At 51.0% G+C, this 23491-nt stretch overlaps 9 protein-coding genes across 9 annotated transcripts; 4 read left to right on the top strand and 5 right to left on the bottom strand.

Annotated features, from left to right (window-relative positions):
- Nucleotides 1-272: 272 nt before the first annotated feature.
- On the bottom strand, nucleotides 273-2151 carry N7474_010410 (uncharacterized protein; the record flags this gene model as incomplete). Its single annotated transcript, XM_057201820.1, has 5 exons — nucleotides 273-447; nucleotides 507-618; nucleotides 673-1643; nucleotides 1699-1901; nucleotides 1957-2151. 5 exons carry the CDS (start codon nucleotides 2149-2151, stop codon nucleotides 273-275), a joined length of 1656 nt encoding a protein of 551 aa, XP_057048091.1.
- Nucleotides 2152-3742: 1591 nt separating this feature from the next.
- On the top strand, nucleotides 3743-6296 carry N7474_010409 (beta-N-acetylhexosaminidase; the record flags this gene model as incomplete). Its single annotated transcript, XM_057201819.1, has 3 exons — nucleotides 3743-3869; nucleotides 4167-4639; nucleotides 4695-6296. 3 exons carry the CDS (start codon nucleotides 3743-3745, stop codon nucleotides 6294-6296), a joined length of 2202 nt encoding a protein of 733 aa, XP_057048090.1.
- A 353-nt stretch (nucleotides 6297-6649) lies between these two features.
- N7474_010408 (RTA1 domain protein) lies at nucleotides 6650-7068 on the bottom strand (the record flags this gene model as incomplete). The annotated part of the gene is made up of 2 exons (XM_057201818.1): nucleotides 6650-6833; nucleotides 6917-7068. Coding segments are annotated over 2 exons (336 nt in total), but the record flags the coding sequence as incomplete, so codon positions are not given.
- Nucleotides 7069-7903: 835 nt separating this feature from the next.
- On the top strand, nucleotides 7904-8915 carry N7474_010407 (RTA1 domain-containing protein; the record flags this gene model as incomplete). Its single annotated transcript, XM_057201817.1, has 3 exons — nucleotides 7904-8051; nucleotides 8122-8370; nucleotides 8446-8915. 3 exons carry the CDS (start codon nucleotides 7904-7906, stop codon nucleotides 8913-8915), a joined length of 867 nt encoding a protein of 288 aa, XP_057048088.1.
- A 153-nt stretch (nucleotides 8916-9068) lies between these two features.
- Nucleotides 9069-9824, bottom strand: N7474_010406 (uncharacterized protein; the record flags this gene model as incomplete). Its single annotated transcript, XM_057201816.1, has 1 exon — nucleotides 9069-9824. The coding sequence occupies one exon, from the start codon at nucleotides 9822-9824 to the stop codon at nucleotides 9069-9071; it is 756 nt and encodes a 251-aa protein (XP_057048087.1).
- A 1269-nt stretch (nucleotides 9825-11093) lies between these two features.
- N7474_010405 (RPC34 RNA polymerase subunit family protein) lies at nucleotides 11094-12212 on the bottom strand (the record flags this gene model as incomplete). Its single annotated transcript, XM_057201815.1, has 2 exons — nucleotides 11094-11907; nucleotides 11965-12212. The coding sequence occupies 2 exons, from the start codon at nucleotides 12210-12212 to the stop codon at nucleotides 11094-11096; spliced, it is 1062 nt and encodes a 353-aa protein (XP_057048086.1).
- A 370-nt stretch (nucleotides 12213-12582) lies between these two features.
- sti1 (Hsp90 cochaperone STI1) lies at nucleotides 12583-14459 on the top strand (the record flags this gene model as incomplete). The annotated part of the gene is made up of 4 exons (XM_057201814.1): nucleotides 12583-12647; nucleotides 12703-12896; nucleotides 12951-14254; nucleotides 14307-14459. 4 exons carry the CDS (start codon nucleotides 12583-12585, stop codon nucleotides 14457-14459), a joined length of 1716 nt encoding a protein of 571 aa, XP_057048085.1.
- A 1128-nt stretch (nucleotides 14460-15587) lies between these two features.
- N7474_010403 (uncharacterized protein) lies at nucleotides 15588-20398 on the top strand (the record flags this gene model as incomplete). Its single annotated transcript, XM_057201813.1, has 7 exons — nucleotides 15588-15794; nucleotides 15853-15915; nucleotides 15969-16215; nucleotides 16271-17490; nucleotides 17543-18674; nucleotides 18725-18865; nucleotides 18918-20398. The coding sequence occupies 7 exons, from the start codon at nucleotides 15588-15590 to the stop codon at nucleotides 20396-20398; spliced, it is 4491 nt and encodes a 1496-aa protein (XP_057048084.1).
- Nucleotides 20399-21363: 965 nt separating this feature from the next.
- Nucleotides 21364-23142, bottom strand: N7474_010402 (uncharacterized protein; the record flags this gene model as incomplete). Its single annotated transcript, XM_057201812.1, has 4 exons — nucleotides 21364-22261; nucleotides 22311-22702; nucleotides 22829-22850; nucleotides 22904-23142. The coding sequence occupies 4 exons, from the start codon at nucleotides 23140-23142 to the stop codon at nucleotides 21364-21366; spliced, it is 1551 nt and encodes a 516-aa protein (XP_057048083.1).
- Nucleotides 23143-23491: the final 349 nt, after the last annotated feature.

Raw genomic sequence — 23491 nt, 5'->3', positions numbered from 1 at the left:
GTCCCTGTTTTGAGAGAAACATCAAGAATTAGATATCTCCACACAGGAACCGGAATGTCCTCTACTACTTCTCCCCGCCGTCAGAATTCCAGTCCGGTCACTCAGGCTCACCAGACGTCCGGTGGAGCTCTTGATATCTCAGTTCGTCATTTCACCCCGGAAGCAATTACCAGATTTATTGGCTTTGGCCATCTGCTCTCGCAATTGCCTAGATAACTCGTGGATTGCAAATACTGATAAACTCCAATACCACTGATTGGCCTTTGTACCATCTAGTCCCAGAGAAAACCGATCAACCTTCTCCATAGAGGATGCTCTTTTTCAGCCTCCACATCACCGGCTGCACGTTCCAGGGCTTCTTTCAGTGGTATCTCGCACAATTTGACCATTTTTGTACGTTTATATAGCTTCCATGCTACGTAGGCGGCGATAACGATGGGGATATCTCTGCGACCAATTGCTGTCAGGAACATACTCCTTTGCTGATAGGCGCGGACCAAACTTACAAGTACGATGATACGAAGCTGCTGGCGGACCAGTTGCCCTTGGTGAAAACGGGAAACCCAGCGGTCAGGAGAATGATAATGCACATGACTAGTGCCGCCGGCGTCGAATATTCTGTTACCAATTGTTGTCAGTGCATGCTTGATAGGGTAATGGCAGCTTACGTACCGGTAAATCTGCTATGCCACGGAAGAAGTGCCAAAGACAGCTCTTGCTCCCTCATCGCACGAAGGAGCCTCCAGTGATTCAGCAGAACCGTGATCCAAGATATCAGCACAGCACACGCGGTTAGGTCGACCAGCCACCAAAAAACTGTCAATGCGCCATCTGACAGGCTCATAAACGAGAGGAACATGAACGCCGAAAAGAAGAGCACGCAGACATATGGTGCACCCCAACGAGTTGTCCTAAGGAAGATAGCAGGCGCTTGCTTCTTCAATGCAAGACCGTATAGGACTCGTGTACCGGCAAGTAAGGCCTGATTTGAGGATGACCAAGCTGATGTAATTACAATGGCGTTGACAATTGATGGCACACCGTGTAGGCCTGCTGCGCTTGCAGCAATGACGAACGGACTCTGTGCTGCTGTTCCTGATTCATTATCGAGCCGACGGTCATCACTTGGAACGAGCATGCCAACAATGAGGACAGCAAGAACGTAGAATGTCGCGACTCGGATAAATACCCTCTTGCAGGCATTCGGCACGGCAACTCTAGGGTTGCGAGTCTCAGCTGCAGCCATGGCAATGCTTTCGACACCAGCGAAGCTGAAGACTGCATTGCTCATCACCGCCCAATAAGCCAGGAAGCGTCCCCAGCTCCCGCTCGCGACATACTCGACGAATGGTCCAGGATTATTCCAGTATCGGAATCCAATTCGAGGAGTGCCAGGAACTCCACCCAGGTCAATGACCAAACCGAGAAGGATGAGGAAAATGATGAAGACGACCTTTAGTAGGGCAAACCAGAATTCAACTTCACCATAGATTCCGATGAATGATAGACCGACAATGACAGTCAACACGATGAATATCATTATCCAGAGCGAGGAGTTGATGTCGGTCCAATACTGGAAAAGGACGCATATCGCAGTGATTTCTGTCGGGATGGAAAGACAGTTGCCGTATACCAAGTTGTAGCTGTCGGATAGAGTCAGTGAGACCTTGGGGGCCACTCCTGGAACACGCAGCTCACCCAATGGCAAATCCCAGGGCTGGGTCAACGAGCACCTCAGCGTGTCGCACGAAACTGCCAGTAACGGGGAGTAAGGCTGTCACCTCACCCAATGCAAATTGCACTGCGCAGACGATAATGCCGATGGTTGCGTAACCGAGTAATGCGCCCAGTGGTCCAGCTGTCTGGATTGAACCTCCTAGACCTAGGAAGAGTCCCGTACCCTGTGCGGCTGTGAGTCGGACAACTACGAGCGAGGGTAAAGTACTCCGTTCTTACGATAGCTCCTGCGATGGCAATAAGACCGATATGTCGCTGATGCAGACCTCTTCGGAGATCTTGATCTTCCCTGACTGTCACGAAGTCACTCTCGTCGATGCCCGACGGGACCAGTCGCGTGTTGGGCCCTGCGAATGCTGCGGGGACTGCATCGCTCCGCGGGTGTTTTGAATCCGTTTCGGAACGGTTTACCATGGCAATAGAAGGTGATTGGCTGATAGCAGGGTTCTTGAAAGTACCGAGGGTGATGTGTGACCATGGTCAGTCCCCTTTCATGAATATATTTTGGTTTCCAGAGAATTGCGTGCTCGATCTCAACCTCGTCGACATCTAGGGTACCTAGTGTAACTTAGGGCCCCGCTTGATGGCTTATCTAGCAACTCACTCAGGTGCTTTATTAGATCTAAAGAAGGGGTGATTCGCACACAGTAAGCAAGGCGGAGGGCGCCTACCTAGAAATTATTCATGTCGCTTGGACTGCCCAGAACAGTACTAGTGTCAGCGCGCCTCTTATCCGTGAAAGTTTGGCAAGAAATCGTTCGCTTCTTCCAGATTATGTTTCATCGTTATTAATGGGTCCTTTCATCGGCCAGCAACTGCTTCCAGCTGCTACGTCAGATGCTATAGCGGATCTTTCAATAATTGCATGTTCTGTCTATTCCTCAAAAAAAAAAAAAAAAAAAAAAAAAAAGAAAGCTAGACAATTTTGCATTAAATCGGTGCTTTGATGCATGGACATCCCAACACGTGTCTGTCTTTCAATGCTCCTTATGAGTCTAAGTAGCAACATCGTCCACATTGAAGGGTCAGGACTCCATGCTTCTCTGGTTTAGATAATGGAAGTTATCAGTCTGCATCAATGATCGCAAAAGAACAACTGGCGCCCGATTTACCGTCACCTAGCGTTGTGGTGTAATACCCTACTAGGGATTGGTGCCAATACACGCCCACTTGAATTATACTGCCTCACGATTGTCCTCTGATCTAGGTAGATAGTTACAAGTTCAACGTATGAGTAATTGCTACGTGCTTCTATAAAAGAACTTCTTTCGGGAATCGAACTCGGGGCCTCTCGCAGACTCAATGCGACACGAGCATTGGAAGGTATATCACTGCGTATAGAGAATTTAGATTCTCGCTACTTATTTCTGGTAAAAAATCTCACATTGAGACTTTCTATGCTGGTTACACATACTTAATAAGCCCCAAATGTAAAATATCACGGGCTTATGGTCTAGGGGTATGATTTTCCCTTCGCATGGGAGAGGTCCGGGGTTCAAATCCCCGTGAGTCCATATTTTTGCCTTTTCTTTACCCATTAGGATATGTTAGTATTCTTTTGAAGCTTGTGAGAGTGAGGAAGATTTTTTGTCATTTTACTATGGGCAAAACAAATATGGAGAATAATAATGACAGGTGCACCACCGGCAAAAGGAAGGGACTTCGCAAACCTCACGTCAAGTACCTCGTTAGGGGAACGGCACGGCGATAGGACTGCTACCTTTGTGAACAAGAAACTCCCCTAAACCGTGAACCCATGCGTTAGACGACATTTACCTGCTTTTGGTAGATTTTGTATTTATTAAATCTTCAGGTAGTTAGTGGAGCAAATGCTCGTCCCCAAGTCGGGGTCGGGCCCAGTATGGCTCCGATTTGAGTACAAATAATAACGTAATCGAACAGACGTTGATGCCTGGGTATTAGTGTCAAGTTCCAACCGCTCATCATTAATTCATGGTTGACATTCAAAAAGAAATAACGGAAGACCTCGCTATCATCTAAGCTAATGTTCAGTTCCCCGGATAATTCACTACCCATCTGGTTGGCCTACGAGCCGACAATAGTCGCAGCGACCGCGCTGCAACGCGCGTCGATCGCTCGCCTTTCTCTTTCCCCTCACGTTGTACCGCAAGGTCGTCTCGGAGCAATGTGACTCTATGTATAAAGTGATAGCTAGGTTACATAGGTGGGCGCTTCTCCGCACGATCGATTTCTCCGAACATAAATATCCCGATCGGCGAGGTGGTAAAACAAGTCCAGGTCAATGTGACGATTGAAGCGACTGTTGCTTGTTAGGGATTCTGCGAGACGTTATGCAGTTACGTCGATTTCTTTTTTGCACTGCGAGTGCCTTGACATGGCTGAGAGGTATCGTTAAAATCACAGTCCAGAATGTCTTCCAGATGGATTGGCCACTGACACTTTTCTAGGTTATGCTGGGCTGGTGACGGTTCCGACTACACCCTTTACGAAAACAGGAGGCACTTATGATCTCTCCAAACTCACACATATTATCATCGACTCTGGATATGCCAATGAGGTGGATCATCATGGACAGACCTTGATCCCGCCAACTCTGTCGGAATTCGTGGAGACCTTCCAAGAGGACCTTAAAACATCCTTGGGCCTGGATCTCCAGCTTGTGAGCGGCACACAGCGGAGAGAAAATACCGTCTTCGTGACCTTGGGAAATAGCACCAGTTTTCGGGATGCCGCAGGCCGATGGACTTCGGAGGGATATGATCTCAGGGTCGATGACCACGGGATTATCGTGACAGGAGCCAGCCCCCTGGGTGCTTGGTGGGCGACGCGTTCCATGATTCAAGCCGCCGTGAATGGTGACTCGGTTCTTGCCAAGGGTGCCGGCGCTGATGCACCTGGATGGGGCACCCGCGGTGTCTTTGTACGTCCATTCTCACTGATTGGATACCTCTGGTATCGGTCTAATGCTTTGACAGCTTGATGCCGGCCGCCACTTCTATCCTGCGGATTTCCTGGTCGAGATGTGCTCGTACCTCTCGTTCTTCAAGCAGAATACCTTTCACGTCCATCTGAGTGACAACCTCAATAACAACGTGAAAGAGTATTCCCGGGAGCGCTCGCTGGAACTGTACGCCGCATTCCGTCTCTGGTCCGAAGACCCGGCCGTAGCTGGTCTCAATCGCCGGCAAAACGAGTCTTACACCCGCGAGCAATTCGACCACATCCAGACCCAATGCGCTAAGCGCGGCGTGACCATCATCCCCGAGATCGAGACACCCGGCCACGCGCTCGTTATCGTGCAATGGAAACCTGAGCTGGGACTCGAGGACCTAAGTATGCTCAACCTTAGCCATCCAGACACTCTCCCAACAGTGAAGACTATCTGGAAGACCTTCCTGCCCTGGTTCCACAGCAAGGTGGTCCATATCGGCGCGGATGAATACAACAGCAGTCTGGTGGCAGACTACACTCAATTCGTGAACGACATGAACACATTTATCATGCATGAGACGGGCGGTCGCAAGTCGATGCGCATCTGGGGAACATTTACCCCGAAGGAAGGTGCGAACGTTTCAAAATCCATCTCCTACCAACACTGGGCAAACTATGACGACCACCCGTACTGGGACTACATCCAGAACGGATACAACGTGCTCAACTCGGACAATTACCTCTACCTCGTCGGCGGCTGGTCTGCATCCTACCCGCAGGAATTAGAGCTTTCCAGGATCTTCCAGGGACCATACGGCTCGGGTTATTCTCCGGTGATCATGGACAGCTCATCTATCGGCGATAACCCCCCTCGTAACAACAAGCACGTTCTTGGCCAAGTGGCCGCGCTGTGGAACGACTATGGGCCTAACTCCACTACTGTGCTGCAGGCCTACTACTCCTGGCGCAATGCGCTTCCTGCCCTAGCAGACAAGCAATGGGGCGGCAACATCACGGAGGAAGAGTACCACTCCGTCTTCGACGCGCTGCACGCCGTGGTACCCGCACAGAACCTAGATCGCAGCATTCCTAGCGAGTCCGATACGATCTTGCAGTATATATTCGACGGTAGTTCGGACTCGACTGTCACTGATCACTCGGGTAATGAGTATCACGGCAGGGTCCATGGGTGTAAGATCGCAGACAAGAGTCTCCATCTCGCGGATGGTTGCTACTTGGAGACACCGCTAGGCAGCAAAGGACGCGACTATACGCTCTCATTTCGGGTGAAGCCTACGTCGCAGATGCCAGGTACTCTATTCGAGGGTCCTGACTCGATATTTGTGAATGGTAACGGCACTATCTCGAATGCTACCTTGATCAGCGGTGGAAACCCATATTCGCTCAATTACAGCCTGCCATTGAACACCTGGACCGACGTTAGTCTGGTGGGCGAAGGCAATACCACGAGGTTGACGGTCGGAAAGGGGTCTGAGGCGAAGACAATGGAGTTTTTGACGAAGATTGGCAACTATGGAGAGTACTTCGAGTGGGCGCCCATTGCCGTCGAGGCGCCGCTGACTCGGGTGGGCGAAGGGTTCACCGGGTTGATGCAGAACATCGTTCTAAAGGGGAGTGCATACTGAACACATTCGAAGGGTCGCTTCTTGAGAAGAAGACGAAGGAGCTCTCGGCGTTGTGTAGAAAGCTTCAGTTGAAATGACCCGTCACCTAAGAACGCGTCCCCTACAGTAGAGTGAGAAGCCGATGTAAGCTATAGTGGGATTGAAATTGTGGAAAGTCTCCTAGGAGACGGACGACCAAAATGATGGCCAATACCACAGGTTCGCCTAAGTTTCAAGGGATGGTCATTACAACCATAGCAATTCCACCTCGCACAGCAGAAGCAGTTGAGCTCTGAGGGTCGCCATCGCGTTGTTCTATTGGTTTTCATCCTGTGGTAAGTGGCTCGGCATCGATACAAAAAGCCAAGTCTCACAAGTTCTTCGGTTAACGAGGATGGTCGATTAAGCGAGTCTGAGCTTGCATTTAGGGAGATAATAAGGCGTCTGAGTATCATGTATATAGAGGCGGCAAAAAGTGCAGGGGCAAGAAGGATCAGAAGACTCTGTCCGACGTACGGCAAGGTCTTCCAATTGGGTGTTTCGGTCGTATTGATATATCTGCACACATAGCCAATTGCTTCAACTAAATCGAAGCGATAGAAAAGTTAGCAACCTTTTTTATTCAAAATTTGGGATAATACATACAGACGCCACCGATTGTGAACGGAATCAAGTACCAGGACCGGGTGCGGATCATTTTTACAAAATGAATGACAGTTGCCAGCCCGAAGAGAGCGGCGAAGGGTACTGCTGCTGCCCCAGATGGGTTGTAGTTGTAAAGTTTGTAAGTCATGGCGAAATAAAGTTGAAATAGAGGAGTGAAAGTTTTCAAATAACAATTTATAGCAGAGGTAGAATGAATAATATCAAGTTCTTCGGGAAAACAAAAAAAAAAAAAAAAATTGTTGAGTGCCGTGACAACGAAGTGGTTATGAACAACCTTCCAGCCGAAAATCCCCAAGTCAATATTTGAAACCACCATACCTTGAATAGTTATTGGTGGGTAAAGCGAGCTTTTAACTTCTAGGCAGAAGCCTTTCTTTCGGTCAACTTGAACGGGTGATAAATACGAAGCACGACAATTATAAACCACGCATTAGCATGCCCTGCGACGCTCCACTTTCTAGTTCCTACCAAGTGTGGTTGGGTAGGCCACGGTTTTTCCAGTAGCCTTTAAAGCCACTTATTAGGTAAAACGCAATCTTTTTCTAGATTGATATCCTTGAGGGAAGAAAGCTATACCCGGAAAAACTGCAAGTGGTAAACCGGGAAACGAGACGTTCCGGATATGGACAAAGTTACGAACGCGAGCTGTAGTTGAAAATAGTGCGACGCCCCACATAGGCTTTTCCAATAGTAGAGCACAACACGAGTACGAAGCAAAATAAGCTTAAGGGGCAGGGCATATGTACCTAACCCCTTAGATAGGCATCTACGAAATTTGAATTCTCTCTGCGGGCAAATTTCTCTAAAGTGGTTGCTAAGCAAGGCTTTGGTTTGGTTATAAAAGCACCCTACTCGCCTATCTACTCAATTGAAACACTCCCACAATACGCCTAGGCTTTGCTTCTTCCCTCATTTCAATTTTGGACAGACGCACAGAAGAAAACTTACTCATCTCACTCTCAATGGCCTGGACATTTTACTACTATGACCCGTCCAGCGCTGCGGCGGGCATATTTACTGCCCTTTTCGGTCTGAGTAGTCTCATGCATTTGTACCAACTCGTTCGGACACGAACATGGTTCATGATTCCCTTCGTGATTGGAGGCATACGTAAGTCTGTCAACTTGTCTCCTCATTTGAGCTCTATGTGGAAGTCTAACCATTTATTGCCTCCTACCAGTTGAGACAGTCGGTTACGTCGGACGCTTACTGTCATCCCACGAGGCGCCTGATTTCACCCAAGGACCCTATGTCATCCAAAGCGCGTTGATCCTGATCGCTCCAGCTTTCCTGGCAGCGAGTATCTATATGACTCTTGGGCGCATCATTTTTATGATCGATGCTGAGAAGTGCTCCCTTATCAAGCTTAAATGGTTGACCAAGATCTTCGTGACTGGAGACGTTTTGTCCTTCCTGATGCAAGCCTCAGGTATGTTCTTTTACTGAGCTGAGGGAAAATTCAATATCTTCGGCACTGCGCAATATGACGCTAATTAGCTCCAAGGTGCGGGACTCATGGTTCAAAATTCAACAAATCCAGGTACTGGCGAACACATCATTGTCGGCGGTCTCTTTGTACAGATCATCTTCTTTGGCTTTTTCACGATCAGTGCTGTGGTGTTCCAGGCCCGTATCTCCAAAGTTCCTACTGCTCGTTCGATCGAGCTGAATAACCTCTGGCACCGGCATATGATGGCCCTATACGTCTCTAGTATCTTGATTCTGGTCCGTTCGGTGGTCCGTGTGGTGGAATACATGCAGGGCTACGATGGCTATTTGATGAAGAACGAGGTCTTCATCTATGTCTTCGATGCCCTGTTGATGTTTGTGACGATGCTTGTTCTCCAGTACACGCACCCTAGCGAGGTTAATTGCTTGCTGGGTCGCGGCGACAAATATTCTGAGCAAATTGTTCGGATGCGCAAGTTTGTCCCTGGTTCCGCGCTAGAGATGGATAGGATGGAGGGTGTTTAATTAATCAGTTCTGCATGAGTCAATTGGGGGGTCGAGTCCTAGTGAATCTATGGTCATTTTGTTTTAGATTTAGCATACACATCTTGTTCACGGAATATAATCTTCATGTTCAGTATTCAGAGCACCGAGTTGGATGAGTGCCTCTGAAAATACTCATTCCGTAACTTGTTTGATAGCCCAATCAATATGGCATTGCCAATTCGGATCCAATGTCTGCACAATTTCCTCCAGGACTGAACGGCCCCAGGTCCCAGCACACCAGTTCTCTCGAGCGAGATGCAGGAAGGCGCAGTAGTGGGCTAGCACCACCAACGCAAGAGGCTCGTAATTCTTCAGGCCACTAAGATAATCTACCGGGGCCCGAATGGCCCACCCCGCAGCCATTGTCAACGAATTGGGCTCTGCATAGGTGAATACAACAAGCTCCCGCAGATTTGTGATGGCTCGCTCATATGGCGTTTTATTATGAGTGGATGATTGCTGACTGCACTGGTTATTCAAATTGTCGAGGCGATCAAATGCCGCGAGAACATGGTCAGGAATGTTCACCTCGGGAACGGTGATGTTGAAGAGCGGCGCATAATTGCTCTGTCGAAGAAACTCGGTGGCCCCATTGACAACTGTCTGCACACCACGAGCCAAAGTAAAAACGTCTATCAAGGCCCTGAGACTTGGACCATCTGCTGGGTCATGACAATTTAGAGCGCTTGCGAAACTGAATGCCACAGCTAGGCTGGCAAAGCTCACCATTGCTTTTGCATTCGATTCACTGATATTGTGGAGCTGATCCGAGAACATGGACAGTGCAGTGCTCTTGTGTGCTATAGCTATGTCAAGCCACGCTGTTTGCCGCCCATCCTGGTGCAGATGTGATAGATGAAGGGCGGACAATGCCAGAATACCGTGCATTAGGAATGGAGCGCGCAGTGCTTCTTGAAGCACTAAAATCTCCCATACTTTTCTTGTCTCTTCATTTCGGGCAAATAGTTTGTGTGTATGCATTATCCAATGTAGTTGAAGCTCTAGCTGCTCCATATTCAATGAAGATGAGCCTCTCGTTACTTCGGGGCAAGATATGCCATGGTCGGCCGCACGGGTCGAGCCATCGGAGCTGTGTCCTTCAGTTGAAGAAATCTTCGTGTGTGATTCCTTGCTGGATGATCTTCCTGACTGTCCTGCAAAGAAGAATGGCACTGGGGCACTGTAGACGCATGTGTCCTGCCGCTGGCTACAATTGTTGCAAGTAGGGCGTTGCTCGTCACACTATGAAAGAGCTTAGTATGTGAGATTTTATAGGATTATGAAATCCTCAAATCAGGCATTGTTTCAGAGAGGTTGGCGTCCTCATACCTTAACTTTTCTCCTCTTACATGTGCTGCACCCATGGCGTGATTTTTGGTGGGAGCGGCGAGTCGCCATATCTTTCAGCAGTATCTTTTCGAGGATAGCTGACCAGAGTCACCCTGATCATGTAGGTGCCGAGAGGCACCATTCAAGACAACGGATGGGGAGCGGGCCTGGAAGTCAAGACTAGGACTGGATCCACAAGGCACCTCGGAAACCCAGAAGGAGATAAAATCACGAATACGACAGCGCAGCCCCACTCAAACTTTGATCGGCTCTGCCATGCGGGTCGGGTAATTCGATGCGGTGGTTAGGAAGAAGGGTGGATAAAATATAGTAAAGAATAGAGAATTATCTACAGTACATTAATGACCACTACCTCTCTCTCCTATGCCTATGTTTTGGTCTCCAATTATTGCTTTCGATGCAGTTTCATCCTCTCAATATGGTGAGTAGACGCAAGACTCCTGCGAATGGACGGTCCCAGATGAAATGATATGGCTGTCGCAAGTAAGAATAGCTGGATCTGTTTATTCCATTTGCTAAAAATGAACCAGACCTATGTCATAGTCCACTTGCAGGAGGCATGCCCATCCACCCGCAACGAGCGAAGACCAGACACTACCTAGAATATCAAACATCAAGATGCCAATCGACAAGATTCAAACACGAAAAAACGCCTTCGCTATGCACACGCAACCTGTCCGATTTTAGAGGTTTCTTTTCCCTCATCCCCTATATGCAAAAGGTGTGGTATGGGATAGGGACAGGTTAGCAAGATTTTTTGGGGCAGCTCTAGCTCTTTCCCCAAGCCAGCCATTTTCATTTCGTGGTTCAAAACCCAAGACTGTTTGACAGCCAAGGGTCAAAATACTCGCATGTCTCCGGACTCACGGCACCCCCAGGGGCACAAAGGTTGAAAACCGGGCACTGGCCGCAGGGGACTTCGGTCATACCGTTTTTAGGGAGGTGTTTTGTGGCCTCGGCGTCGGCCCTGTCGTTCACGGCAGTGGGTTTGCGGGCCTGGCTGGCCTTTACGGCTTCGGGATTTTTGATAGCTTTGTAGTATTGGCCGTTGTTCAGAGCGACGAGCTTTTTGTCGTAGCATAGCATTTCAAGCAATTGTACGATGCTCTCTTCGCGGAGTGTCACGGGTGTGATTCCGCTCTCGTTGACGGCGGATGTGATCATCTCCACGGTTGGGTAGCCTTCGTATCTGGCTGCGAAGGGAAGATATTGTTTTTCCTCTTTGATGTCTGATTTTCCTGTGGCGGTCTTGAGGCGCTTGTTGCGGCCGTGGTCTGAGCTCGGCACTTCGTACCAGCTCTTACGGCTCACGGTGTATTCAATGTATCCCGCGACGCTGTTGATGAAGTCAACGTCCATGACTCCGTCGGTGAACCATGCGCCGCCGGTGACATCCTCGCTGGGGGCCAGGCCGGCCAGCATGTACATCTTCCGGCTGGGGTATTTGACATTGTGGACGCTCTTGATGTAGTTTTTCCCTTCGAGAGATTTAACACAGCGGTCCAGGATGGACTTGTGCAGACCTGTGCGGGTCTGGATGGCTCGGACCCAGACGCCAGACCGGCCGTTGGAGTGGATGACATTGTAGACCAAGCTTTCGTCGGGGTTGAGGTTTTGGAGTCTAGCGAGAAGGCAACGTTAGGAAAAGGAAATGGCACCGAAGAAATCAAGACCATACTTCTCTGCATCTTCCCGGGGAATAATCTTCCATGCCAGACGCTCAGTCTTGGTTTGCAGCAGGCGCATCAATTTCTGATCCACCAGCGATTGGGCGCATTGCACCAGCAGCGCCAGGTCGTTCGCCGGGATCACACCCAGGCTGAGCAAATCCTCCTGGAAGAACATGCGGTCGGCCTCGAAATGTGTCAGGCACGCATCGTAGAGCTTCGCGGCCAGCTCGGGGACGCGAGCCCCGGCAGAGGTCATGGCGGATAGCAGCGACAGATCAACTAGGGGGACAGACTGATTGGAGGGCGAGCTGTCATGTTCGACCGGACAGAATAAAACAAAATCGTTACAGGAGCATGGCGGCTTGGTGGATGAGTCGAGGAAAATGATGTGTTTGTGACTCGCCTTTTTTTTTTTGCAGCGGGGAGACGAATCGTCTTGGCCCGACCGGGTTTAGTGCGGCGTTTGAGCTCTCGATGCCTGAGGTGTACCACTGCCTGAGGCAGCCATGATGTTCCGGAAATTTCGAGAAGCTCGACCAGCCATCCATCCTTCCTGCACTGCTCCCCTCTCTCCTTCCTGACAACTCTTTCTCCCCTTGGACTCCTGACCATTTTGATTGTTCATCATGGCCGACGCTCTCAAGGCCGAAGGCAACAAGGCCTTCGCCGCCAAGGACTATCCTACTGCCATGTAGGTGTTATTGTACCCCGCGTTGGATGGATCGAGGGTGCTGATATGAGAACAGTGACAAGTTCACCCAGGCCATCGCTGTCGAGCCCGAGAACCACATCCTCTACTCCAACCGCTCCGCCGTTTACTCTGCACAGGCCGAATACCAAAAGGCTCTCGATGACGCCGAGAAGGCCATTAGCATCAAACCGGATTGGTCCAAGGGCCAGCTCCGCAAGGGAGCTGCCTACCGCGGTTTGGGGGATCTTTGTAAGTTGGTATTTCTTGGATTGCTGTCCAATAACTAATATATCCGATTGGTAGTGGCCGCCCACGACGCCTACGAGGAGGCCCTGAAGCTTGAACCGGGCAACGAACAGGCCAAGTCCGGTCTGAGTGCGGTCCAGCGGGCTATCAATGCGGAGGCTACGGCTGACGGGGTCTCGGGAGACCCGCTGGGTGGTCTTGGTGGCATGTTCAATGACCCCGGCATGCTCCAGAAACTAGCCAGCAACCCCAAGACCGCCAGCCTGCTCAGCGACCCGGAGTTCATGGCGAAGCTGAAGAAGATCCAAGAGAACCCCAACAGCGTGGGCGAGGAGATCCGTGACCCGCGCTTCCTGCAAGTGATGAGTGTGCTGCTCGGCATCGATATGAACTTCGGTGCGCCACCAGGTGGTGATTCATCTGGGGATCAGCCCATGCCGGATGCTCAGCCCAGCACCTCTCAGCAGAAGCCCAAGGAGCCCACGCCCGAGCCCGAACCGGAGGATGAGGAGGCGATTGCCAAGAAGAAGGCCAAGGAGGCTGGTGACGCCGAGAAGCAGATCGGCAACGATTTCTACAAGAAGAAGCAGCTGGATGAGGCCATTGAGCACTACAACAAGGCCTGGGAATTGCACAAGGACATCACATATCTGAACAATATGGGTGCCGCCAAGTTCGAGAAGGGCGACTACCAGGGCACCATTGAGACCTGCCAAAAAGCCGTCGAGGAAGGCCGGGACCTCAGGGCCGACTTCAAGCTGATGGCCAAAGCATATGCCCGAATCGGAACTGCCTACGAGAAGATGGGTGACCTCACGCAGGCCATTGAATTCTACAACAAGTCACTCATGGAGCACCGGACCCCCGATACTCTGACCAAGCTGCGGAATGCCGAAAAGACCAAGATCAAGGCCGAGAAGGACGCCTACATGGACCCCGCCGAAGCCGAGAAGGCCCGCGAGCTCGGCCAGCAGAAGTTCCAGGAGGGCGACTGGCCCGGTGCCGTGGATGCCTTCACGGAGATGACCAAGCGCGCCCCCGCCGACCCGCGGGGGTACTCGAACCGCGCCGCCGCGCTCATCAAGCTGATGGCCTTCCCCGGGGCTGTCCAGGACTGCGACGAGGCCATCAGCCGCGACCCCAAGTTCATCCGTGCGTATATGCGCAAGGGCCAGGCGCTGGTCGCGATGAAGGAGTACAACCGCGCGCTGGATGTGTTCACCGAAGCGGCGGAGGTCGACGACGGTACGCATGCGCGTGAGATCGAGCAGCAGCAGCAGAAGTGCCTGGACGCGCAGTTCAGCGCGCGGGCGGGCGAGACGGAGCAGCAGACCATGGAGCGTATTCAGAACGATCCCGAGGTGAGTTTTCATATCTCCCACCAAACCCCAGCCACGGCGCTAACCTGCGCAGATCATGGCCATCCTCCAGGACCCGGTGATGCAGAGCATTCTCCAGCAAGCGAAGAGCGACCCGGCCGCGCTGCAGGAGCATATGAAGAACGCACAGGTGCGGATGAAGATCCAAAAGTTGATGGCGGCGGGCGTCATCCGTTTGGGGCGGTAGATTCTGAAGTAGCGCTTTCATTCTTGAATCTCTCCCACACTACTAGGTATCATTACTTATTATCAATCTTGACGAATTGCATTTTGAATACGGCCCAACACCCCTCCAGTTCCAATAGATGATAGATCGTATTCTGCATGTGCTTCACATGTACTCAGTGCAGTAGTGCCGCCTGGTCTGCATGCCACGTGTACAACCAACTCGAATACTCAGTACGAATTGAGGGTATTTGATTTGTTTACAAGAATGGCCCTCCTTTTCATCGAGAAAAGGGGTAGAATTAGTGCCTCCCTGGGGGATGCGCTAGTGAATCTGTCTGCCTAACTTGTTCGACACGTAGGGCTGGCTGGCTCCGCTTTCAGCTTCACCAACTACGTAACTAGTTGACCAACCTAACGGACTTCCTGAAATAGTTAGTTAGTTTAATCGATACGTATTAATAATTCTGTGGCGGTGCTGGGCGGACTATGCAATGCCAATCTACTAGTGCTGCTAAGTCCCTCTCCTCCCCACCAGAACCATTATGATCATAGGCTCCCAGGAACCCGAGGATCCGCCGATCGGGTCCTAGCTAGAATGAGGACGTCACGATCTTCGATCCACTAGCAAGCTTACTACGGAGTACGATCTCCTTTTTCTCCTGCTGTGAAATACTTACCACCGTTACCCGTGGAGGTACCAGCCACACAGCCCTTTCCTTCTTGACGCAAGCGGCTGGTAAGTCCCACCCTATTCGTCGATCGGGAGTGTTAGTTTCTCCCTCACTACTTTCGCTCTCTCTCACTCTTTCTTCTCCCTCTCACTCACTTTCACACTCTCCCTCCCTCCCCTCTCCTGTGTGTGCAACTCTTGCCTCACTATCTCCCTCCCATCCCTGCCATCCCACACACCCGTACGTCAACCCACTCACACTGTCCACTCCCACTCCCACTTCCCCAATTCCCAATCCCCGGATCCGGAACAGCCCTGACCCCAGCTTGCTCTCCCCGCACCTTTCATTCTCTTCTCCAACACAACTCAACTCAACTCACCCATTAACATTTTCTCTCCCACCCCAGCTAGCGCCAGATTGTACGGTCGCTTGCCAATTTCCACCCTTGCATTCGAGACACCCGACCGATCGCCGAGATGGCGTCCGCCGCCGCGGAGAACACGGAGATGAAGGAGGAAGGCGTCATCGAGACTGCCCAGGAACTCCAGCAGGATCCCCAGTCCAAAGTCAACCCAGATACGGTTGAGGAGAAGCTTGTCGACGAGACTCGTAAGGCTGGTGTCCCAGCCTATCAATTCGACCCCAATGCTTCGCCTGAGGATAAGGCCGAGGCGGCTGGGTCGGTGAGTTCTCTTCCTAAACGAATTGTGCAATCGGCGACGGAGTGACTGACGTGGGCAGCGCATGCCGCGTGATTTCCACCGTGACAAGAAGCCTAAGGGGATGGCTGTCATTACCGACAAGGTGGGTGTTTCTAGGCTCAATGGTGCTTGCAGTAATTAATTAATCTATTTCAGAATGATGGCGTGGCGGACTATGACCTCCCGCCCCCGCAATCAGCCAATGCGATCATGGCCGAGGATGCTACACTCAAGGAGAAGAAGGGCGGAAAGGATATGGATGAGGATCTTCGCTGGGCGCGCAATCGCACCGGATGGGCGCCCACATTCATCGCCGATAAGCTGGCCGGTGAGGATGAGGAGGGCACCTTGCTTGATCATCAGACTTTCCTAGAGGGCAGACTGTCTGACAAGTTCTTTGGAGGTTTGTACACACCCAACTTGTTTGTCGCTGGGGTGCTGACAGATATGCTCCACAGATTGGTACCACAATGCTGGGATTATCGTGTTCGCCTGCTTGATTTCGTGGCTGATCGCTGCCCTCGGCGGAGGTCTCGGCTGGGTGCTCTTCGTCATGGCCGCGTGCAGCACTTACTACCGCACGTCGATTCGCCGGGTCCGCCGCAACTTTCGTGATGATGTCCACCGTGAGATGGCCAAGCAGCGTCTCGAGACCGACACCGAGAGTCTCGAGTGGATCAACAGCTTCCTGGTTAAATTCTGGCCCATCTATGCCCCCGTGATCTGTGACACGATCATCAATTCTGTCGATCAGGTTCTGAGCACATCGTGCCCTGCGTTCCTGGACAGTCTGCGTCTGAAGACCTTCATTCTTGGTAACAAGCCGCCGCGTCTCGAGCACGTCAAGACATACCCAAAGACCGAATCAGACACCGTCATCATGGACTGGAAGTTCAGCTTCACGCCCAATGATACCATGGACCTGACAGAGCGCCAGCTGAAGAACAAGATCAACCCCAAGATTGTCTTGGAAGTGCGTGTTGGCAGAGGTGTCGTCAGCAAGGGCCTTGATGTCATTGTCGAGGACATGGCATGCTCGGGCTTGATGCGCGTCAAGGTCAAGCTGCAGATTCCCTTCCCTCACATTGAGCGCGTCGATGTCTGTTTCTTGGACAAGCCAGACATTGACTACGTCTGCAAGCCTCTTGGAGGCGACACTCTCGGATTCGACATCAATTTCATTCCTGGTCTGGAGTCCTTCATCAAGGACCAGATTCACGCCAACCTGCAGCCGATGATGTACGACCCGAACGTCTTCCCCATTGAGATTGCGAAGATGCTGGCAGGTAACCCCGTCGACCAGGCCATTGGTGTGGTGGCGGTTACGCTGCACGGCGCCCAGCAGCTGAAGAACCCAGACAAGTTCTCTGGTACTCCGGATCCATACGCCGTGGTCTCGCTGAACAACCGCACGGAGCTGGGTCGAACCAAGACTGTCCACGAGAATGACAGCCCCCGCTGGAACGAGACCATTTACGTGATCATCACTTCTTTTACCGATGCCTTGAGCATTGTGCCGTACGACTGGAACGAGTTTCGCAAAGACAAGGAACTTGGAACAGCGACTTTTGCCTTGGACAAACTGGAAGAAGAGCCCACGCAAGAGGGTCTCTACCTGGAGGTGCTTTCCAGCGGCCGCCACCGTGGTGCGATCCATTGCGACATCCGCTTCTTCCCTGTTATCGAGGCGGCAACATCAGACACTGGCGAGCCGTTACCCCTCCCCGGAGCTGAATACCGGTATTGCCCAGTTCACCGTCGAGCAGGCCAAGGACCTCGATGGAAAGAATATGATCGGCAAACTCAACCCGTACGCTGTGCTGCTCTTGAATGGCAAGGAGATCCACACGACCACCAAATTGAAGCGTACCAACAACCCCATCTTCCAGAATAATGCCAAGGAGTTCATCGTGACGGACCGCAAGGCTGCTCGTTTGGGCGTGATCATCAAGGATGATCGCGACCTTATGGCCGATCCGATCATTGGCCGGTATCAGATCAAGATGAACGATATGATGAAGATGATGGAGCGCGGCCAGCAATGGTTCCATCTGCACGGAGTCAAGGGCGGCCGTGTCAAGTTGATGATGCAGTGGAAACCCGTCGCTCTCACCGGCATTGCTGGTACCGCCGGCTACATCGACCCAATTGGCGTCATGCGTTTCCACTTCAAGAGTGCCCACAACCTACGGAATTTGGAGGCGATGGGCAGGTCCGACCCTTATACCCGTGTGTTGCTGTCGGGTGTTCCCCGTGGTCGCACCGTGACTTTCCGTAGCAATCTGGATCCCGAGTGGGACGAGGTAGTCTACGTTCCCATTCGCAGCGCCCGCGAGAAGCTCACCTTGGAGGTAATGGACGAGGAATCCATCAACAAAGACAGGACTCTCGGCAGTGCAGATATCAAGGCCGCCGACTTTGTGCGTGAAAACGAAGCCGGCGAATACGAAATCGATGATGAGAAGGCGCCTCTCAGCGCTGGACTTCGCATTGGCAATGGCCCCGTCAAGGGCACACTCAACTATACTGTTGCCTTCTACCCCACCATCCCGGTTGTGAACCCGGAGGAAGAGGTTGAACAGGAGGATGAGACAGAAGAGCAGGCTGCTGATGGCGCACCGCGCAAGAGCATGCATTCCAAGTCTGCCAGCGTCGACTCGAGGGTTTCCAAGGCCTCCACGGCATTTTCCAATGGCGCTGCTCTCAACGGAAAGGAACCTACTTCGCCCACCACCAACGGCCGTGCCAGTCTTGAAACTAGCGCCTCTCGACCGACCACTCGCGACTCCGAAGGTGGTTCTATTCGCTCGGTCAAAAGCATTCCCAGGACTTACGTCAGTGCGGAGGACCTCGCTAAATACGGTATGTATCTTTTAGGGGTCTGGTTTGATCAGATATTAACGGAGATACAGAGTCTGGATTCATTGTCTTCCAATTCCACGAGGGCAAGCTCGCACACAGCAATGTGCATCTCGAGGTTTTAATGGACGACTATATGTTTCCGGCCTACACCTCGCCCAAGATTCGCTCTACGACACACAAGTTCGAAGATAGTATGTACCTCCTTTATATCCGGAGGGGCAACGTGCTGACCATGACTTGTAGTTGGCGATGCCTTTGTGCGTGAGCTTGAATTTTCCAAGATCACGCTGCGTCTCGTGGACCAGGGCGATACCAAGGAGAACAGCGATGAGCACACCGTCGCCAAGCTAACGGGTGACACGCTGCCTACCCTGCAGCGTATTCTATACACGCCTACCGAGCTTACTCTTCGTTCACCGGAGGGCGAGATTAGCAAAGTCACTGTCAGTGCACGGTACATTCCTGCACAGATGAAACTCGATCCGAAAGAAAGTATCAATAACATGGGAACTCTGCGCGTGGAGGTCCTCGATGCTGCGGATTTGCCCTCGGCCGACCGCAATGGCTATAGCGACCCTTACTGCAAGTTCCGACTGGCCGATAAGGAGGTGTTCAAGACCAAGACCCAGAAGAAAACGCTGCACCCGGCGTGGAACGAGTTCTTCGAGACGCCTATCAAATCTCGTATTGGCGCTGATTTCCATGTGGATGTCTATGACTGGGACTTTGGTGATAGGGCAGACTTCCTGGGTGCTACCTCGATCGATCTGGAGAAGCTTGAACCCTTCAACGCTCAGGAGATGACCCTGCCCCTGAACGGCAAGTCTGGCGCCATCCGTCTCAAGCTCCTTTTCAAACCCACCTATGTGGTCCGCTCTCGGCAGGGCTCCTCCACCTTTTCGGGTACGTTTGCTGCGCCCGGAAAGGTCATCGGCGCACCCATTAAGGGCGTTGGCCTTGTCGGTGGAAACGTTCTGCGTGGTGCATCCTTCCTGCGCCGCGGTGTGATGTCGAAAATGCACAAGGACAAGAACGACGCCGATAACGCATCGTTGGCCACACAAGATGAAGCCCAGGAGTCTCCCAGTGGAGGCTTGAAACCCGCTGCCGCTCTCGTGGGCGGCAACTCACCCACCCCCTCGGGCCACACCACTCCGACCAAGGAGCACTCCCGCAACCGCAGCACAGCATCCCAAGCCGGCGACCGAATGAGCATACTTGGCACAGGCAGCGGCGAAAAAGGCACCGCGAACATCTCCATCGTCTCAGCATCCGGGTTCCCCTCCTCCGCCAACGTGCGCGTTCAAGTCAATGTCCAGGGCGCCAAGGGCGCAAAGGTAGTCCACAAGACCAAAGCCCACAAAGCCAGCGGCGACAGCCCCATCTCTTTCGACGAGTCATTCCGCGTACCAGGCACAACTGCCGATGCATCGTACAAAATCCGCGTCGTGGACCACTCAACCTTCGGATCGGACGACACCCTCGGCGAAGCGTCGTTCTTCGTTGGTGACCAGGGTTCCGTCGCGGATCAGGACAAGCCCATTTCTGTTGGTGAGGGTACAGTGACTATTCGGAGCAGTTTTAGCGCGTCCGAAGCGAGTCTGCGGCCTACTACTTCGCACTCTACGAATGGTGATGCGGCCTCAGTGATGGCTGATTCGCCTTCTTCGGGGAAGTTGAATCGACGCAGCTTTTTGACTAAGCGGAGCGTTAGCGGTGCTTGATCTAGCGATTACAAGATTGACGTTGATTGGTTATGGGTGATGGTTGTTGAATGATGATGTTTGATTGGGTAGGATTGGGTTAGGTGCTTCGGATATGGATGAATTGAGGGAAAATGAGAACTTGTTATTGATTGTGATATCCTTCATTCCGCGTACTGAGCTTTGTGTTTCTTTTCGGACAAAGTGTGCGCAAGGCAATGAATTGTTTATGTTTATTTTTTTTTTTTTTTATATTTAACTTGGTGCTTGCCTTGCCTTTTAAAATGCAAATAGAAAGAGTATTGTATGTAAATGCAATTGAGTTCATATTGTTATTGATATTTTATGCGCATAGTCTCCTTTCCTTCATACTCCCATCTAATCCAGTCTAGTTGAGCACTCACAAACAACAAAAAATCAACAAAGCAAAGAAAGCCCTGCTAGCTACATCATTTCTCTTATTAATCTGCACTACAACAAAGCATAGCGTAATTCAACAAACGACCCTCCCACTCCAAAGCATCATTGTGAGATAAGTTACCACTCAATGTCTCAGCAACAGTAGCTTAATATGAAAATCCCAGTGGTATTTAGATTATATCTAGCAAATTTATGAAGGTTTGAAAAAAATTCTTAAGGTTTGGTGGTTCAGATATATATATTTGCGAGTCTCGGGATATGTAATTTTTGGGAGAATATAATAATTTGATTTAAGTTCAAGTTAGTTTACGCTATTTTATTATAGCTTATAATAATATCACACTAATTACCAAAGAACAGATACATGTTGTTGAAATATCGAGTTGTAAAAATGATGCTTTTACTATGGTGTTAATGCAACATGAGATGAACCAGGGTACGGAACCGCTGAGGCTGCTCCGAATCAAGGAAATCAAGAGATATTGGGACGACGAGTGCTCAAGAAGTGACACTTGAGCAAAAATCTAAGCTGTGCAAGCATGCAACCACCCCCTTATCCTACACCTCTATGGCTCCCCCAGTTGCGTCCGCATGTGGACCTCAAAGCTATATTTTGCAAACTGACTTCTATACCGAAGCGCCTTACCGAGCTTAAAGAAAATGAAAGGCACAATGCAGAACAGCGTCGCTATTCCAGCAATAATGAACCCCGGAAGCCTTGTCTGCGACCCATCAAAGATGACATACCCGATAAGTGGCATGATCCCGGAAACCAGGGCGCGGACAAGGGCTAGGCCTGCGAAGGCAGAGGCAGAGTAGACTGTGTATGTATCGGTGAGATATCCGCTAAGCGTATATGCGATCTCGTTGACCCCTAAACCCACCAGGACAAGCCCAGCAGTCGGTAGTAGCCAATGAGCCCTCCACATGGCTGGTGGTGTTGTGCCGTAGAACCACCACAGGCCAGCGGCGAGTGCCGGGGTACCGAACGCAAATCCCATAGTCTTGTCTTCGGGTTCGATCTTCAGGTTCTGGCGTTTCTTTTCTCGTATTTTGCGGATATCCCATATGTGCGGGAATATGCCAATGCAGACACCGATAATCAAGGCGAGGAGGGGGAACGATGCACTGGATCTAGGCAGGCCTAGATCCAGATACGCTCTGGTTATGGATTCCGAGAAGAGGTATACAATTCCCCAAGAAATGGCGCTTAAGGCCGACACTATTATCAGGATCGGCTCAGTCACCATCATCCGGGTTGGTCGGATAAAGACGACATCGACAAAGGCCGCCAGATCCGGAAAGGGATCCGCAGAGTGGAATTTGAGGTGAGCACCCGGCGATTCCTCTGATAGAGAAGCAATCTTCTTACGAAGCAATTTGCTGGGTCTGCTTTCTCGTATGCCCAGTAGAAGAGAAGTGTTGATAGCGGTGGCAATAGCTGCACTGTAAAATATCCATCGCCTTCTTAAGTGTCAGTTCAATGCTCGAACGGGTTTGCTTTTTTTCTTACCAGCTGGCTACTCCGGAAATGCAGGACGCATAGACCGGCCCAAAGGCAAGTCCAGCAGTGGCGGCTGCATTCCAGAGCAAGACGATCCACACCCGATGCTCAGAATCAAATTGATCCTCAACGGTCCCGGAAATCACAACTGAGGGGACGGCGGAAGCAAGTCCTGAAAGGAATCTTCCGACGAAAACCGCACTGATATGTGGAACCACCCCCACAAGAAGGCAGGATAGGCTGAACAAAGAGCAGGATATGATATAGGGCATCCGTCTGCCGAATAGCTCGGAACAAGGTGGGATTACAAGACCACCTAATCCTTGACCGACCTGATACCTATTGGATTTCAAATCATGGGCATGGATACCGAGAGATGCATTTTTTTGTCTTACATGAGGCTGAATGCAATAAGCAGGGTGATTCTATTTGTCCCATAATCATCTTCTGCTAGCTCCGCTGCGGAGGGCTAGTCAATTAGTTAGCAATATACTTCGGTTACTAGGGGCTGGGCCCGGTATTCTCACCCCTGTCGTGCTGATAGCTGTTCTTTGAGTCAAGCTAATAAGCAACTTCATGATTCTGCAGCCAGCATGACTCACGTATAGAACTCCAGAAACATGACTAGACTGGTGTCATAAGTCTTCCTCCACAAATGCCAATTGCGAGGGTGATCTTTGCAGTCTTTTTGCCATTGTACGTAGCCAGTGGGAGATAATTCTAGTCCGTGCCGAAAAAGCTGTGCTGGAGTAACAGCCTCGTTCTCTATGGCTTGAATTGTGACAGTCTCTGACTCTTTGCTTACCTCACTGACCGACAGAGGTAACTTATTAGACTGCATATCGTCTCAGTAAGACAGTCGCGATAAGTGAAACGAGAGAATATGGGGATCATGTGGAAAGCTTTGGTGGCTAACATCAAAAGGGATTTTGTAGTCTCCGGGGGCAAAATGCGGAGCCAAGAAACAAGGTGGTACTGCAGTGTGATAACACTAACGATATTTCTAATGGGCCGATTGATTTCTCATTTAGGTAGACCTCTGCAGACTAGATCCATTGACCACTCTGGTTCATGGATGGTTGGTTTTAGAGTTCCTCGCTGCAGGACGCCTTGAACATGTGCACCAATCAGAATCTAGTTACACCGGCTACTCTCAGCTCTTTACGCAGTTGTCAGCCGTAGCGGTGGGG

Source organism: Penicillium riverlandense (genome assembly GCF_028828495.1).
Source record: "Penicillium riverlandense strain IBT 135883 chromosome Unknown utg000009l_segment0_segment0, whole genome shotgun sequence".
In the NCBI taxonomy this organism is placed as follows: domain Eukaryota; kingdom Fungi; phylum Ascomycota; class Eurotiomycetes; order Eurotiales; family Aspergillaceae; genus Penicillium; species Penicillium riverlandense.
This window is presented reverse-complemented; position numbering and strand designations above follow the sequence as displayed.